Source organism: Ovis canadensis, chromosome 2, assembly GCF_042477335.2.
Source record: "Ovis canadensis isolate MfBH-ARS-UI-01 breed Bighorn chromosome 2, ARS-UI_OviCan_v2, whole genome shotgun sequence".
Lineage (NCBI taxonomy): Eukaryota > Metazoa > Chordata > Mammalia > Artiodactyla > Bovidae > Ovis > Ovis canadensis.
In genome coordinates this window covers 237,751,485-237,766,716 of record NC_091246.1, presented here as the reverse complement: position 1 = coordinate 237,766,716, position 15,232 = coordinate 237,751,485, and the positions used below count along the sequence as shown (strand labels likewise).

Below are 15,232 nucleotides of genomic sequence, written 5' to 3'. Positions count from 1 at the left end.
ACCCGTGAGATTTTTAGAACTGTCTGTTCCAAAGGAACGCGCTGTGGTGCTTAGTGGCTCGGTCATGTCCGAGGCTTTGCAACCCTTTGGACTGTAGCCCACCAGGCTTCTTGATCCATGGGATTTTTTTTCAGGCAAGAGAATGCTAGAATGGGTCAGCATTTCCTCTTCTACAGGATCTTGCCAACCCAGGGATCGAACCTGGATCTCCTGTGGCTCTTGTGTTGCAAGCGGATTCTTTACCCGTTAAGCCATTGGGGAAGCTCATTACAATACGATAATCTACTCCAATCTTACTGACACACGGTCTGGGACAAATTATTTGCTGATGTCTATAATAAGGGAATCAGGAAATCAATACCCACAAGTTCTGTTATACAAGAAGTGGAAGGCATTACTAAAAACAGCTAAAATACTAATGTCTAAAAACTGTAAATTTCACTTGAAAACAAAAAGTACATCTCGAAATTATTTTACAACAGTAATTCTCAAAGTGTGGTCTGGGGACCCTGGCGATTTTGTGGAAAACGCTTTCAGGTGTCATCAAAGCCAAAACTATTTTCATATAAGATATTATTAAACTTTTTTTCTCTCGTCCTCTTACAAATGTGTAGTAATTTTTTCCAGAGAATACATTGCCGGTGGTATCACAAGAGATGAATGAAGAAGCAGATAGCAGAATCAAGCTGTACTCTACAGAATCAGCTATTAGATTTGCAAAAATGTGAACATCACTAATCTCACTAATTTAGCTTATTTTAGAAGACATAGTTATTTTTCATAAAATATGTCATTTATGTTACCAAGTAATGAGTTCCTCACCATCATTATTATTATTAAATTAATGAATAAATATTTTAATTGTCCAAAGTTCTACTTTCTCATATAGTAAATATTAATAGCTATAATCTACATGAGCAAAAGCTAACTCTTTGGAATTCCTAATAATATTTCACAAAAAAATTTCAGAAGACCTATTCTAGAAAGAGAGGACATACTCTGCATATGGTAATAAATGCAGTAAACTTAAAGTAAACTTAATCTAAAACTTCAGGGTATAGTAAAAATTTTAACAAACCAAATCTGGGCAAGTTAAAAAACTGAGTTAAATTATTTATTTCAAAGACAATGAACTCAAACGGGCTGGCTTCACATTTGATGTGTTGAATTAGAGAAACATACACTTGAGAATTAATTAGAAATCATAAGGGTAACAAATAGAATGAAAATGAGACTATAAATCTTACAAAAGATAAAAGTAAAGAAACATACTGTTTTTCTTAAATGGAGAAAAATGGAGAGGCGTTAGATATTAAAAGTTCTCTCAAAATTTGTAAGCAAGAAGATATGTGTCATTTTATGTAGATTAAATTTTCATCTATCAAAGATACAATTTAGCTGTGATACAACTACCAAAGCTACAACAAAAACTAAATGACATTAAAAATGTTAAAAGTAAAAAAACAGACAAATGACATTAAAGAATTGTAAACAAGACAGAGAGCAAAATTCACAATATCTGTATTTTAATAACATTTAAGACTACTAATAGACAAATCTTTCAAGGTTGTTAAAAAATTTTACTTTCAATTTTTAACTCCACAGTGTATTTAAAAAGATATATGGGATATACGTTTTTTAAATTGCAAAATATATGTATTAATAACTTGGTCATAAACACAAGAACATACCAAGTATTGGGCCCTGAATTGATCTAAATAAATAATAACAAGGAGAAATTAAATAGGTTACATGTTCTGGCTATAAGATAATATTACAATAGAACCATAATTTTAATATAAAAGTTTTAAGAAAAAAGATCTAACTTGTAGTGGTTTTAAAAGTTCAACTTTTGGTTTCAGTTCTAACAATGCAAAGACCTAAGAAGTCATCAATGACATCCTTACAAAAAGAAAAAAGCTAAACAACCTGAAAAATCAATGAATTTCATGTACATACAGGAAAACTGAGGTGATAGGGCAAACTGTCACCCCCAAAACTGATTGATAGACAAATCCAGAGAATCACAGATGAGATCAGCTATCTGGTAGAAGCCACTTAGAGTCATAGACCTCAGAAACACTTGAATGGTAAGTTTAAATGGAGGCTGAACGTGGATTTACAGGAAAATGAGAAACTCCTGGGGACAGGGGAAGGGCAATTACCTCAAAATCCAGCTCATTCTAGGCTTCTATCTCATTTAATGGAGTGAGGAAAGGGAAAATATCTAAGAAGTCATTTTAAAAATTACAGTCTTGGAACACAGTTCCTCTACAAGATTGAAATTTAATCATAAGACTAAAGAATGCTTTCTCTGTACCTTACCTCTTCATCAAGAGGGCTCCAGTATAATAGTAAGTGAGGATTGTAGCTGAAAGAGCTGCAAGGCTCTATTTAATAAATTCTTAAGGAAATACAAAGAAAATAGGAGAGACAAAATGTGTTGATGTATAACACCAAACATGAAGCAATATTGCTTAATTCAGAGTAGATATGGTTAGTTGGAAATATATATTGCAAACTCTAGAGAAACCAATAAAATGTTCTAAAAGAAGTATAATTGATGGACTAAGAGAGAAGAGAAAATAAAATCACAAAATGTTCAATTAAACAAACAGGCAGAAAAAGAAAGGGGAAAAATGGAAGCAAATAAGCACAATGAATAAAAAACAGTTAAAAGATTGTAGATTTTAATCCAACCACAGGAATAATCACTTTAAATATGAATGGTATAAATATACTGATAAAAGACAGAGATTGACAGAGTGAAAAAATAACACCCAACTATATATTGTCTTTGAGAAAGGAATCTTAAATATGAAACACAGATGGGTTAAAAGTGAAGGGATGAAGAAATGCCATGCCAGCATTAATCACAGGAAAGTTGTAGTAGCTATATTAATTTCAGAGAAAACCTCAGTTTAGTTCAGTTCAGTCGCTCAGTCGTGTCCGACTCTTTGCGACCCCATGAATCGCAGCACGCCAGGCCTCCCTGTCCATCACCAACTCCCAGAGTTCACTCAGACTCACGCCCATCGAGTCAGTGATGCCATCCAGCCATCTCATCCTCTGTCGTCCCCTTCTCCTCCTGCCCCCAATCTCTCCCAGCATCAGAGTCTTTTCCAGTGAGTCAACTCTTCTCATGAGGTGGCCAAAGTACTGGAGCTTCAGCTTCAGCATCATTCCTTCCAAAGAAATCCGAGGGCTGATCTCCTTCAGAATGGACTGGTTGGATCTGCTTGCAGTCCAAGGGACTCTCAAGAGTGTTCTCCAACACCACAGTTCAAAAGCATCAATTCTTCAGCGCTCAGCCTTCTTTACATTCCAACTCTCACATCCATTCATGACTACTGGAAAAACGATAGCCTTGACTAGACGGACCTTTGTTGGCAAAGTAATGTCTCTGCTTTTGAATATGCTGTCTAGGTTGGTCATAACTTTTCTTCCAAGGAGTAAGCGTCTTTTAATTTCATGGCTGCACTCACCATCTGCAGTGATTTTGGAGCCCCCCAAAAATAAAGTCTGACACTGTTTCCACTGTTTCCCCATCTATTTCCCATGAAGTGATGGGACCAGATGCCATGATCTTTGTTTTCTGAATGTTGAGCTTTAAGCCAACTTTTTCACTCTCCTCTTTCACTTTCATCAAGAGGCTTTTTAGTTCCTCTTCACTTTCTGCCATAAGGGTGGTGTCATCTGCATATCTGAGGTTATTGATATTTCTCCCTGCAATCTTGATTCCAGCTTGTTTTTCTTCCAACCCAGCGTTTCTCATGATGTACTCTGCATATAAGTTAAATAAGCAGGCTGACAATATATAGCCTTGACGTACTCCTTCAGAGTAAGGAAAATTTCAGAGACAAAGAGAAGTATTGTATAAAGAGCAAATCTCTCCAAGAAGATTTAGTAATCCTTAATGTATAATGCAAGTAATCTAAGTAGCATCAAAATACGAGACAAAATTTGATAGAACTACAAGAAGAAATAGACAAATCCACTCCTGCTGTTGGAGAATTCAATACCCCTCTTTTAGTAATTGATAGAACAAAGAGGCAGAAAGTAAGTAAAAATATAGTTGACCTGAACAGCACCGCCAATCTGATTTACTTGCCACTTAAAGACTATTTATTCTACAGTGACAAAATATACATACCACTTATGCTCACATGAAATATTTACTAAAATGTACCACATTCTGAGCTGTAAAACTTATCTTAACAAATTAAAAGGAAAATGAATCAAAAATATATATATATACTCAGACAACAATAAAAAAATAACAGAAATATACCTGTGTATTTTGAAAATTCCAGAATACTTAAAGACAAAATAGCCTATTTCTAGAATCAAAGAAGTCTCAAGAGAAATTTAAAACTATTTAGAACAAAATTAAAATGAAAACACACGTTCACAAAAGTTACAGAATGCAGCACAAAAGTGCTTAGGGAGACATGTGGTGTTAAAATGCATATTAGAAGAAAGATCTAAATCAATAATATAAGCTTCCATCCGAAGAAACTAGAGAAAAAGGAGAAATTTAAGCCTACAGCAAGCAAAAGAAATCATAAAAATCAGGTAATAATAAATAACACTGAAACAGGAAAGCAGAAATAAGGAAAGCAAAAACAAAACAGGGCTCATCACTATTAATCCTATGAACATTAAAAGGATAATAAAGAAATAATACTACAGATTATGCTATCCCTACAAATTGGATAAAATGGGCAAACCTTGAAACAAACTGCCAAAACTCACACAAAGAGATAGCTCATCTGAATAGGTCTGTATCTATTAAAGGAACTGAATCAATAACTAACAGCCTTCCAAAAAAGAAAGCACCAGGCCCAGTGGTATCATTAGTGAATTCTACCAAACCACTTCAACTATAACTTCTTCCAGAGAATAGAAGTAGATGTACCCCCCTCCTAGCTCATTCTATGAGATCAGCATTACCCCATCCTCACCTCTCAGAGCTTTTCTTTTCCTGCCTGGAAGCCAAAGGCTAGTTGGACTTCAAGCTCCACTGGCTCTTTCTCCCGCCTCTCAGGAGCAAGTGGGAGCAGGGATGCAGTCAGCCTCCAGGAGAAAGGGCGCTGGGCACTAAGGACCTGGCAGGCTGCACCACTGGGGCCCAGCTACTGCCAGAAATATCCTCAGCTTGGCAGCCCAGGTGAGAGGAGTTATCATACACTTTTACACTGCTCAAATTGTTTACCATGAAAAATAGATTGATGGTTGACAGTAAGTCTGCTCTTTTTCAAAGACAATTTCCCTCTTTCTCTAGCCGGATGTGTAAAACATCCCAGAATAGAAAAGACAGCTGCTCCCTCCCTGCCTGTTTGCATTCATTCATGTTGAGTCCCATCTACTTTCAGTTCCTCCTAGCGAGTTCCTGAGTTGACTCTCAGACTCGAGGCTCTGCCAAAACTGGTACCCCTCACTACCCAGAAACTGTGCAACATTTTTAACAACGGTTGGGCGATCGATTTGGATGTTAGTATTTCTAAAAAGATGCTTCCTGGCTAGAATTGTCTTTGGAGGTAGGGATGGAGAAGGCATTGGGGGAAATGAGAGGGCTCAGAGGGCTCACCCAGCCTTGCTGCAAGCCTCCGAGGGACCAGGGAATTCCAACAGGGCCCACCCAGCTTTGTGGCAGTCACAGGAAAATAAGAAGGGGGTGTCAGTCAAGGTGTCCTTCAGTTTCCCCCAAGGCTAACCCACCGCCATTTTTGAAATCGCCTTCACTCATTGACTGATTGATCTGTCGTCTCATTCTGTTGGTACCTGCAGGCTGAGACTGGGTAGACAGAAATAATAGGCATGGACACCAGGACATGCTCTCTCCTTACGAGAGATGCAGGGCACAGGAGGCCAGGACTAACCTGCGGTTAGAGGTGCTGCCTGCACTTGCCATCTTCTTCTTAGACCATGGAGCCAGCCCCAGATCACTCTTGCTTAGATTTTCGCTGCCTCTGTCCTTTCCCAGAGCTGTGATGAGAAAGTTTGCCCATTTATCAGCCCCTCGGGTGTGGCACCTAAAGGGTAAAAGAAAAGTGAAACAGCTGAACTGGGTGCCTTCAACACGCTGGTCTTTCCTCCTTCTGAAGAATCTAAGCTACTCCATTTTGTAAGGTTCCAGGAAAAGAGCTTTTGGAAATCCCCTGACCTCACCCCACCACCTGCGAACCAATCAGCAACCTCGGCCAGCTCGGGGGAAATTAAAACCAGTCAGAACCCAACACCTAACCCTTCCACAGAAGGAAACCAACCTGGAAACTCCCGTTTTTCAAATTTTTCGCGCGAGACTACCCTATATAAGCAATGAAACCCAGAGTTCGCAGCTCCTCCCTATAGCTGCTGCATCGGTATCGGTGGGAGCCCCAGCTCGAGCTTGGTAATAAAAACTCTCTTGCTTTTGCATCAGATATTGGCTTCCTGGTGGTCATTGGGAGATTTCGAGACTTGGGAGTAACACTCCCAGTCTCAGCCCCCAGGGAGGAGGAACAGAGCACCCCTCGCTCCTGCAAAGAAGAAGAGGGAAGGAAAACTCCTTGAACTCAAACAGATCAGACGTGTTTTGAGGTGAAGTGGCACAGTGCTGACCAGGAGGAAGAAACCACATTTGCTCCTGCCCCCTGCCAAGGTGGCTGTGAGAAGAAAAAAAAAGGAAAGCCAGACATTTCAGATTTTCTCATAGGCCCATGGGCTGACCCGGCACAGTAGTAAGCCTGGATTGGATGAATCAGACCCAGTATTCAGATCCAGTATTCATTCAGACCCAGGACTGGAGAGAACTGAAATGCTGGAGAAAATATTCTTCAAATTTCTGGAAAGCAGCCAGAGGCCAGAAAGACCTCTCCCAACTCCTGCAACCAGAAGGAAGAGCTAAGTTTGGGCAGAGAAGCCTGATGTGCAATCCTAAGTTTTCTTGAATCTATGGGCACTTTTTAAATGCAGCCAGGAGCGCTTAGGAAAAAAATTGAGCTTCAACTAGTCTCTGAAATCTCAGAGTGACAGGCTTTTCATTGGATGGGAGCAGGGTTTAGAACTGAGACTCTCTACATCTTAAAGGACAAGGTGATGATGCTAGCAACAAGTGTGTTCCATGTATGTTTGTACATCATTTTTTCATTTATACCCTGCTCTCATTTTGTAAAGGATTTGAAGCAACTTTGGAAAAGTTTGGTAGAGCTAGTGGTAAAGAACCTTCCTGCCAATGCAGGAGACATAAGAGAAGCTGGTTCCATCTCTGGGTCTGGAAGATCCCCTGGAGGAGGGCATGGCAACCTACTCCAGTATTCTTGCCTGGAGAATCTCACAGACAGAGGAGCCCAACAGGGTCTCAAAGAGTCAGACAGGATTGAAGCGACTTAACAGGCTCAGGAAAAGCACATCACATCAGCGTCAAGTTGAAAGATAAAGGAACAGGGGCAAAACACAGATAAATAAATAAAACCAGAGGAATAGAAATCCAGGCAGGACAATGAGTCAAAGATAGAGGTGAATGAGAGTCAAGGTGTCTATAGAATCCAGGGTCTTGGTGAGAGTCAAGTAGGTGAGAACGGGGAACCTCCAAGTAGTATGTTTGCCAAGTATGTCTCACTGAATTCCAGTGCTTCTGGCTCACTATAGAGGTGCTCGAAAATCTGCATAAATATGTTTTCCAAGTATAGGGGGCAGAAGATTTCTACCTCTCTACCCTCGACTGTTCTCTTTCCCCCAAAGAAGTGAACACGAATCTGGCTGGGCCAGATTCCAGGTACCAGGATGTGATGAGCCCAGTGGGCAGGGTCTGCGTGCCTACCAGGTGCTGACGTACATGAGACTGTCCACCTCTCTCTCTCCCTCACTTTGTTGGCAAAGAGGCTAGTAAACTCTGCCTCTGTCGGGCATTGCTGTCCTTGGTTTTTTAACTCCATTGGGCACAGTGGCCCCAACAAAGTCAGACACGGACTAGGCCAGCTGGCATAAATATGCCGCCTTTTTTTGCTTATAAGCACAAGGTCTTTGGTGTTCCTCAGCTAATGGTGGTAAGATTAGGGCTTAGAGGGTATTTCTGCCAAATTTACAAGAAAACTTTACTTGGCAATATTTTGCATTAGCCAGATAATGATAGGAACGTTAGCTTCTGTTTTCCCACTGTCAATTTTCCTCTGTGTTCACTAGAGAATCAGTGTCTCTAGGATAAGATCAGGGATGTCTGATGCAAGCCCACCGATGACCATCAGATGGCCCCTGGCTCATAATGGAGGGGTAGCATTGTCTCCTTTTTCTTCCATATGACCTGGGGGATGAGGAGATTCTGACCTGCCTCCTTGCTCTTTTCTCCCACCCAGACTTAGTAGGTGATAATCTCTGAAGGCAAGTTAACACTTTGTTTCTACTTGAAAAAATGTCTCTCCGTTTTGTTAAGTGTGCTAAGATCTGACACTTGGAATAGATGTGTGAATTGCAGAGTCCTGATCACAATCCAATGTTATTAGTTAATTTGCTGTTAACTTACCAACGTCTACTCATCTTTGAACACTATTGGTTTATTTATTTATGTTTTTATTTATTTTTTTATTTATTTATGTCTAATTAGGTCAGATAACCCATCTCAGATTGATGACAGTTCTGTGAAGATCTGTGGCCCACAATTCACTGTCTGCTACCAGCTTTTTGGGTGTCTCAGCGGTAAAGAATCCGACTGTCAAGCAGGAGACATGGGTTTGATCCCTGGATCAGGAGGATCCCCTGGAGTAAGAAAAGGGAACCCAATCCAATAGTCTTGCCTGGGAAACCCCATGGACAGAGGAGCCTGGTGGACTACAGTCTATGGGTTCAAAAAAGAGTCAGACATGACTTGGCAACTCAAAAGCAACAACCAACTTTTTAATTAGTTGGGATGTGGGGGTACAATTAACCAAAACTGACTCAGACTAACTCAGGCAGAAAATCAATTTCTTAGAAGTATATTGGGTAGCTCAAAGAATTTATAAGAAGGCTGGAGGACTGGAATAAGAAAATAAGAAAATCTAGGCAGTAAGATCCCCAGCCCAGGTCATGTATGTGGCCACTGATTTGACAGATATATTCTTTCCATTCAGATTAAAAAGGGGGATCAGAAACTTTTTATTCTCACAGGACAGATAAGATTATTCATTCACAGCTTTTCTTGGAGTTATATTAACTCACCTGTTCTTTGTCATAACACAGTCAAAACAGATCTGGATCACCTGGGCCTCTCAAAGAACATCACACAGATGGATTATCCCGGTGACACGGCGGTGATCAGATGGGATGGGGCAGGGCCACACACCTAAAGAGGAAAAAAACTACTGACCCTTCAACAACAAGGATGAATCTCAAAAGCATTGTGATTTGAAAGAAGCCAGACATCCAAAAGTGCATCCTGGGTGTTCCCATTTATGTAAAACTTTAATACAAGCAGAGCAAATCTATAGTCATAGAAAAAGTAGATCAGCGATTGCCTGATGCTGGGGTCGGAGAGGAGGGAACTTTCTGGGGTGATAGAATTGGTCTGTATCTTAACTGTTGTTGTAACTGTATTTGTAAACACTCATCATATGCACGCTAACAATGGATGTATTTTACACTTCAATAAAATTGAGCTCTTGCCCATGTAGGATAACCTTGGTTTCAAGGATTCTTAGACCCTAGAACTGTGTTTTCCATTTGTTTTGTTTTCTTTTTTCTGAGGGATAGGACAGCATGTGTGTCCTGGTAGGGGAACCCATGGACTGAATACATTTGAGCATCAGTAATTTCAGTTCAGTTCAGTTGCTCAGTTGTGTCTGACTCTTTGTGACCCCATAAGCCGCAGCACGCCAGGCCTCCCTGTCCATCACCAACTCCCCAAGTTTACTCAAACTCATGTCCATTGAGTCAGTGATGCCATCCAACCATCTCATCCTCTGTTGTCCCCTTCTCCTCCCGCCTTCAATTTTTCCCAGCATCAAGGTCTTTTCAAATGAGTCAGCTCTTCACATCAGGTGGCCAAAGTATTGGAGTTTCAGCTTCAACATCACTGCTTCCAATGAACACCCAGGACTGATTTCCTTTAGGATGGACTGGTTGGATCTCCTTGCAGTCCAAGGGACACTCAAGAGTCTTCTCCAACACCACAGTTCAAAAGCATCAATTCTTTGGTGCTCAGCTTTCTTTATAGTCCAACTCTCACATCCATCCATGACTACTGGAAAAAATATAGCCTTGACTAGATGGACCTTTGTTGGCAAAGTGATGTCTCTGCTTTTGAATATGCTATCTAGGTTGGTCATAACTTTTCTCCCAAGGAGTAAGCAGTGATTTAAAGAAAGTTAAAGAGATTCTCACATTAAAGGATTTCTCATAGACCCTATACAACATTGCATATTAGAAATCTTTTTTTCTCCAGATCACTTTATTTTTTTAATATAAATTTATTTATTTTAACTGGAGGTTAATTACTTTGTAATATTGTATTGGTTTTGCCATACATCTTTAATGGGCTGTACAGAGGGGGTATTCCCTGCCTCCCTGGAGGCATCTCCTGGCCCCAAGTCTGCCCTAGATCTGGGTTACACACGCTCCCAGCTCCCACTTGCCAGCCTATTCAAAGACACTTTCCTGCCTGGAGGCCTGCCTGCCGCAGCATGATTTCAGTTTGTGTTCGGGTTTCCTTTGATTTCAGTTTTCTTAGGTAGTAATTTTATCCTGACAAAGTACAGGCATTTCTGAGTCACCTCACCGCTGCTTTGTTTTTTTCCCCTTAAATTTGATAATCTCTAGTAAATTTATTTAGTTGTGTTGCCATCACCATCACCACAATTCAGTTTAGGTACATTTTCATTACTCCAAAAAGTATAGAAGGAAGAGGAGTCCTGGGGAAATACAGAAGTGGGGAGGGAGGCAAACAGACGGCAGATTCCCAGTTCCTGGGGACCCAGGGGCTGACCCCAAGGCCTCCTCCCCTCTGTACCCGCCTCCCAGGATGGTACCAATCAGCAGTGATCCTCGCAATCCACCTCCCCAGCCCCCACATGCCCTGGGAATCTCACCAGGTAGAGGGAGGCTGCAGACCACGAGGCAGCTCTGCTGAACGGCCCAAGTACTTTCACTTTCCTTTCTTGGAAGCCAGGCCCTCCTCGTGTGTAGCAAAGCAGAGACTTCCTGTTTTGCCCACTGGTATCTCTCTGCCCTTTTCTCAGTCTCCCAGGAGCCACCCCAGACCAGCCCCTGGATCTGGAAGCGGGCACGAACACCTAGCCATCTCAGCATCCAGGTGAGTTTGTGTCTAGGCTGCTGTATTCACTTTGGGTGATTGACTTTTACCGTTTGTGTCCTGGCAGCAGCTGCAGCTGCTGCATAAAACTAAGTAATTTCAACTGTGACTCTCTTTCTTTGTAAAATAGTATTTTCCAAAGAGTCAGAGAGGGGACTGTGGGGTTTAAGAGGAGACAGTTTAAAAGAAGACAAATGACGAGGGGAAGCAAATGCAGCTCAGTCCTTTTTTCCCTAAATTCTAGTTTGTTTTTGTGGTTGGAACTCAAGTTTTGTTCTCTACCTTCATTATCCATGAAGGGTGATCCTGCACTCTGACCCCAACGGGCAGCTCATTCATTAGTCACTGTACCAGTGACTAGAAGTGTTATGCCCAAGGTCCCAATCCCCAGAACTGAGAGAACAAGACATCCACAGCAATGCAAACGCAAAAAAGGGAATTTATTTCTAGCTCGAGCCAGGACCCAAGTTTCATCCAATGCAATGGAGTGGAACAAGGGCCCCGAGCCCTGAATTACAGGAGTATTTATAGGGTTAAAACAAAGACAGGGAGTTGACAGGGATGGATTGGTCGAAAGGGTTCCTTAGCATTTGCTAACTGGCTAAATTTTCAGGAGCGCAGGCTTTCTCAGGGGGGTTTTCGTCCCTGTCCTGATAAGCTTGAACCAGGCTACAGGGAGTATACTGATTGGTCGAGTCCTGGCGCCTGCAGAGGATGATCTCAGCTCCTCCTTGGCAATAACTCAGCCCCTCTGTAAAGGAGACTTAGGCCTACCTTGGCCCCCTGAAGCCTGTCATGGTGCCTGTTTGGTCCTAACTTTCTGTAGCTGGAAAGCAAGTGGGAAAGAGAAACTCAAGAGAGGATATTTCATTTCTGCTCTAGTGTATCCACTTTTCAATACTTTTTCTTGAAGCACATTCATGATTATTTTCTTGAAATAAATTCCCAGAAATGGAATTTAGGGCTCAAGAGTGTACATATTTTAGGGTATTTGGTACTGGTTACTAAATTAATCTCCAGAATGTTGGGACCTGTTTGTATCTGGACCAGGAGTGTCTATGATCATTGCTATTATTTGTATCTTGACCAACTTGACAGGCAAAAGTTACCAAGTTGTCTTTGCTTACACTGCTCTGATTACTATAGAGTTACCATGTTTTTTATATATTTGTTGTGCATTTGACTCAACTGTCTGTGTATGTCTTTTGTTTTGTTTTTCCCTTCCTGCATGTTTGTCTTTGCTCATTCATTTTTAAGACCCTTTTACATAATACGCACCTGAATACTCCTCTGTGAGATGTCTGCCATATCTTGCACTAGTGAGAAATGGGATTTTGGTCAGATGAGTTCTGCCTGGCCACCAAATACTTTAGGCTAGTTATTTAACCTCTCTGTGCCTCAAGTGCTTCCTTGGCAATCACAACAGATGAAGAGTGAGGAATATGATGGATGTTCTGTTCTGAATGATGTGGTATGATTAGTCATTCAGGGCCCCTTCCTCGTCTCAGCAAGTGGTCGTTCTGGTGCTTTCTGGCTCTGTGCTGATCTTTGCAATATCCTTCCCCTATGCAGATGGTGCACAGTTAATTCCTTTCTCATTGGTTCTCTATCTTCTAGGATTTCTTCACAATTATCTTGATAGCATCTTCTCTTGTTTTCTAGTACTGTTGTGATGATTGTTTTTTGCAACTTTTTTTTTTTCGGTTAAACTTAACATATTTGGGAATGAGGAGAAAGAGACAGGGGCGCTCAATCTGCCACGAGGATTAAATACCTAGAAAATCATTACGCGTGCCTGCTCAGCCATGTCCAATTCTGCAACCCCATGGACTACAACCCACCAGGCTCCTCTGTCCATGGAATTTCCCAGGCAAGAATACTGGAGTGGGTTGCCATTTCCTACTCCAGGGGATCTTCCCGACCCAGGGATTGAGCTCGAGTCTCCTGTGTCTCCTTAATTACAGTCCAATTTTCTCTTCGATACAGAGTTGGAAAAAAAGATCTGTGTTTATTTTGTTTTTTAAAAAATCTCTAGGTGATTGAATTTTTTGTTACTGCTTCCCTTTTCTCAACAATTTTTCAAGAATGTCAAAGGTGCATTTTCTTCCTATTGTAACTTACTGATATTTTTGCATGGCCTATAGATGGTCAACTACTGTGATGTCCCACGGCCACGTCTGTTCTGAGATGTGAAATGGACACAGGAAGCACTCGGTACATAGTGGCTCTGTTTATTACCAGCTGGCCCTTCGGGATTCCTGTGTCACACTGAGGGTCACTTTGCCCTCTGTGTTGCTGAGGGTTGTCACTGCTTCCTATGCCCATGAGTCTTTTCAGCAGAGGTGGCTTTGCGGACCACTAAGGGATGCCTTTGGGGACCAGAATGCCTGTCTCCAGTTGCCTGTGCAACACAGAGAGTGGCTCCCCTAACTCTGCAAAATCTTTGCTTCTCCTTTCTTCTAGTGCCCCTTTTGTAGGAGAGCCACCATGACCAGGGCCTTGGAAGAGGCTCTTCTTCAGCACTTCATACATCAGAAGCTGGAGATCGCTTATGCCATCAACAAGCCATTTCCCTTCTTCGAAGGCCTCCGAGACAACTCCTTCATCACTGAGAGACTGTACAGGGTGAGTCACTTGGCGCTTTGCCATGGCAACCCACCCCCACCAAGAATGCCTGACTGTTGAGGTCTCAAACTACAATACTCCAGAGCTTCTAGAATTTGAAAGTTCCAGACTAAAATGGTCATTACCAGGGAAAGAAGGTGTCCAAGGGAGGTGACTTCAAACTAGATGGCTTAAAACAAAGAAATATGTTCTCTCACAGTTCTGAGGTCCAGAAGTCCAAAGAGTGCCCCATCCACTACTCTTATCAAGGCCTTAGATGCTTTTACCAGACCTACTTTCACAACATATATCTTAAATTAACAAGATTTGAACTAACAGTGGAAAGGTCTTACCAGACCCACTCCCACAACATACAGCCTTAAGATAACAAGATAAGGTGTTGGCAGAGCTGGTTCCTTCTCAAGACTCTGAGGAACAATCCGTTCCCTGAATTCCTCTGTCTTCTACTGCCGGCACTCCGAGGTGAACCCGGCTTATGGAAACTTCACTTCACACATTCTTTCCATCCCTACACTGCCTTCTCTTCTGTGCCTCCCCCTTTTTCTTCTCTTACAAGGACACTTTGTCACTGTGATTTAGGGCCCACCATAATCCAGGATGGTCTCATTTTAAGATGCTTAACTTAATTATATCTGCAAGACCCTTTGTCCAAACACGGTCTCGTTCACAGGTTTCAAGCAGACATATCTTTGGATAGAAGGAGGCACCATTCAATCCATAAGAGTTTGTCACTCAAAGTCCATTCTGATGTGAAGCAAGGCAGACAGTGGGAGATACGGTTATGTGGACAAAGTGAGATTCTTTCCATATAATTTAGGTTGCTTAAAGCCTTTCCTGAGCCCCTAGAGTCTGAGCCCCAGAAAAATGCTAGCAGTGGTAGGACCATCTTACCCCAGTCTTGGCCCAGTTGGATCCAACCCCTTTTCAGATCATGATCAGGGTGTCACTGATATCTTACAGTGAATGATGTTGGATTTGTGATCTCCAAAGAAGATTAAGCTTCAGGACCAGGGACCACGCTTGATCCCTCAAGAGCTTTTGTGTAGCAGAGTTTTATTAAAGTGAAAAGGACAAAGAAAGTTTCTGACATAGACACCAGAAGGGGGACAAAGAGTGCCCCATCCACTACTCTTATCAAGGCCTTATATACTTTTACCCACTTCCACAACATATGTCTTAAATTAACAAGATTTGAACTAACAGTGGAAAGGTCTTAGCAGACCCACTCCCACAACATACAGTCTTAAGATAACAAGATAAGTCAGAAGGTTGGTTTTAAGAAGGAGAAACATGTCCTTGAGCAAGATACATTGTTGTTATATAATCCTTAGTAGAGAGTTC

At 41.6% G+C, this 15,232-nt stretch overlaps 2 protein-coding genes and 1 long non-coding RNA gene across 65 annotated transcripts in view; 2 read left to right on the top strand and 1 right to left on the bottom strand.

Annotated features, from left to right (window-relative positions):
- The window catches only part of SP140 (SP140 nuclear body protein), a 79,470-nt gene extending 68,167 nt beyond the window's left edge, over positions 1 to 11,303 (bottom strand). For 27 of the 50 annotated variants that reach the window (XM_069578521.1, XM_069578523.1, XM_069578525.1 and 24 more), the window contains exons 1-3: positions 11,043 to 11,303; positions 9,178 to 9,301; positions 5,883 to 6,035 (exon numbers count right to left, since the gene is read on the bottom strand). In XM_069578521.1, coding sequence (XP_069434622.1) covers positions 5,883 to 6,035; positions 9,178 to 9,191 — 167 coding nt within the window. In that variant the 5' untranslated portion in view covers positions 9,192 to 9,301; positions 11,043 to 11,303. Of the gene's footprint in view, positions 1 to 4,964; positions 6,256 to 9,177; positions 9,302 to 11,042 lie in introns of those variants that run through there. The other 23 variants (XM_069578546.1, XM_069578557.1, XM_069578565.1 and 20 more) reach the window with 7 other exon arrangements.
- LOC138434260 (uncharacterized) lies at positions 6,249 to 9,660 on the top strand. Its single transcript, XR_011254695.1, has 3 exons — positions 6,249 to 6,394; positions 8,585 to 8,741; positions 9,199 to 9,660. It is a non-coding gene; the product is annotated as an uncharacterized lncRNA (long non-coding RNA).
- SP110 (SP110 nuclear body protein) overlaps positions 10,876 to 15,232 on the top strand; it is a 46,585-nt gene continuing 42,228 nt past the window's right edge. For 8 of the 14 annotated variants that reach the window (XR_011254690.1, XM_069578586.1, XM_069578585.1 and 5 more), the window contains exons 1-2: positions 10,878 to 11,266; positions 13,730 to 13,891. Coding sequence is in view for 13 of the 14 variants with exons in the window: in XM_069578586.1 (XP_069434687.1) it covers positions 13,754 to 13,891 (138 nt within the window). In the remaining variant the exon portion in view is untranslated. Of the gene's footprint in view, positions 11,267 to 13,729; positions 13,892 to 15,232 lie in introns of all 14 variants that reach the window. The other 6 variants (XM_069578588.1, XM_069578587.1, XM_069578584.1 and 3 more) reach the window with 2 other exon arrangements.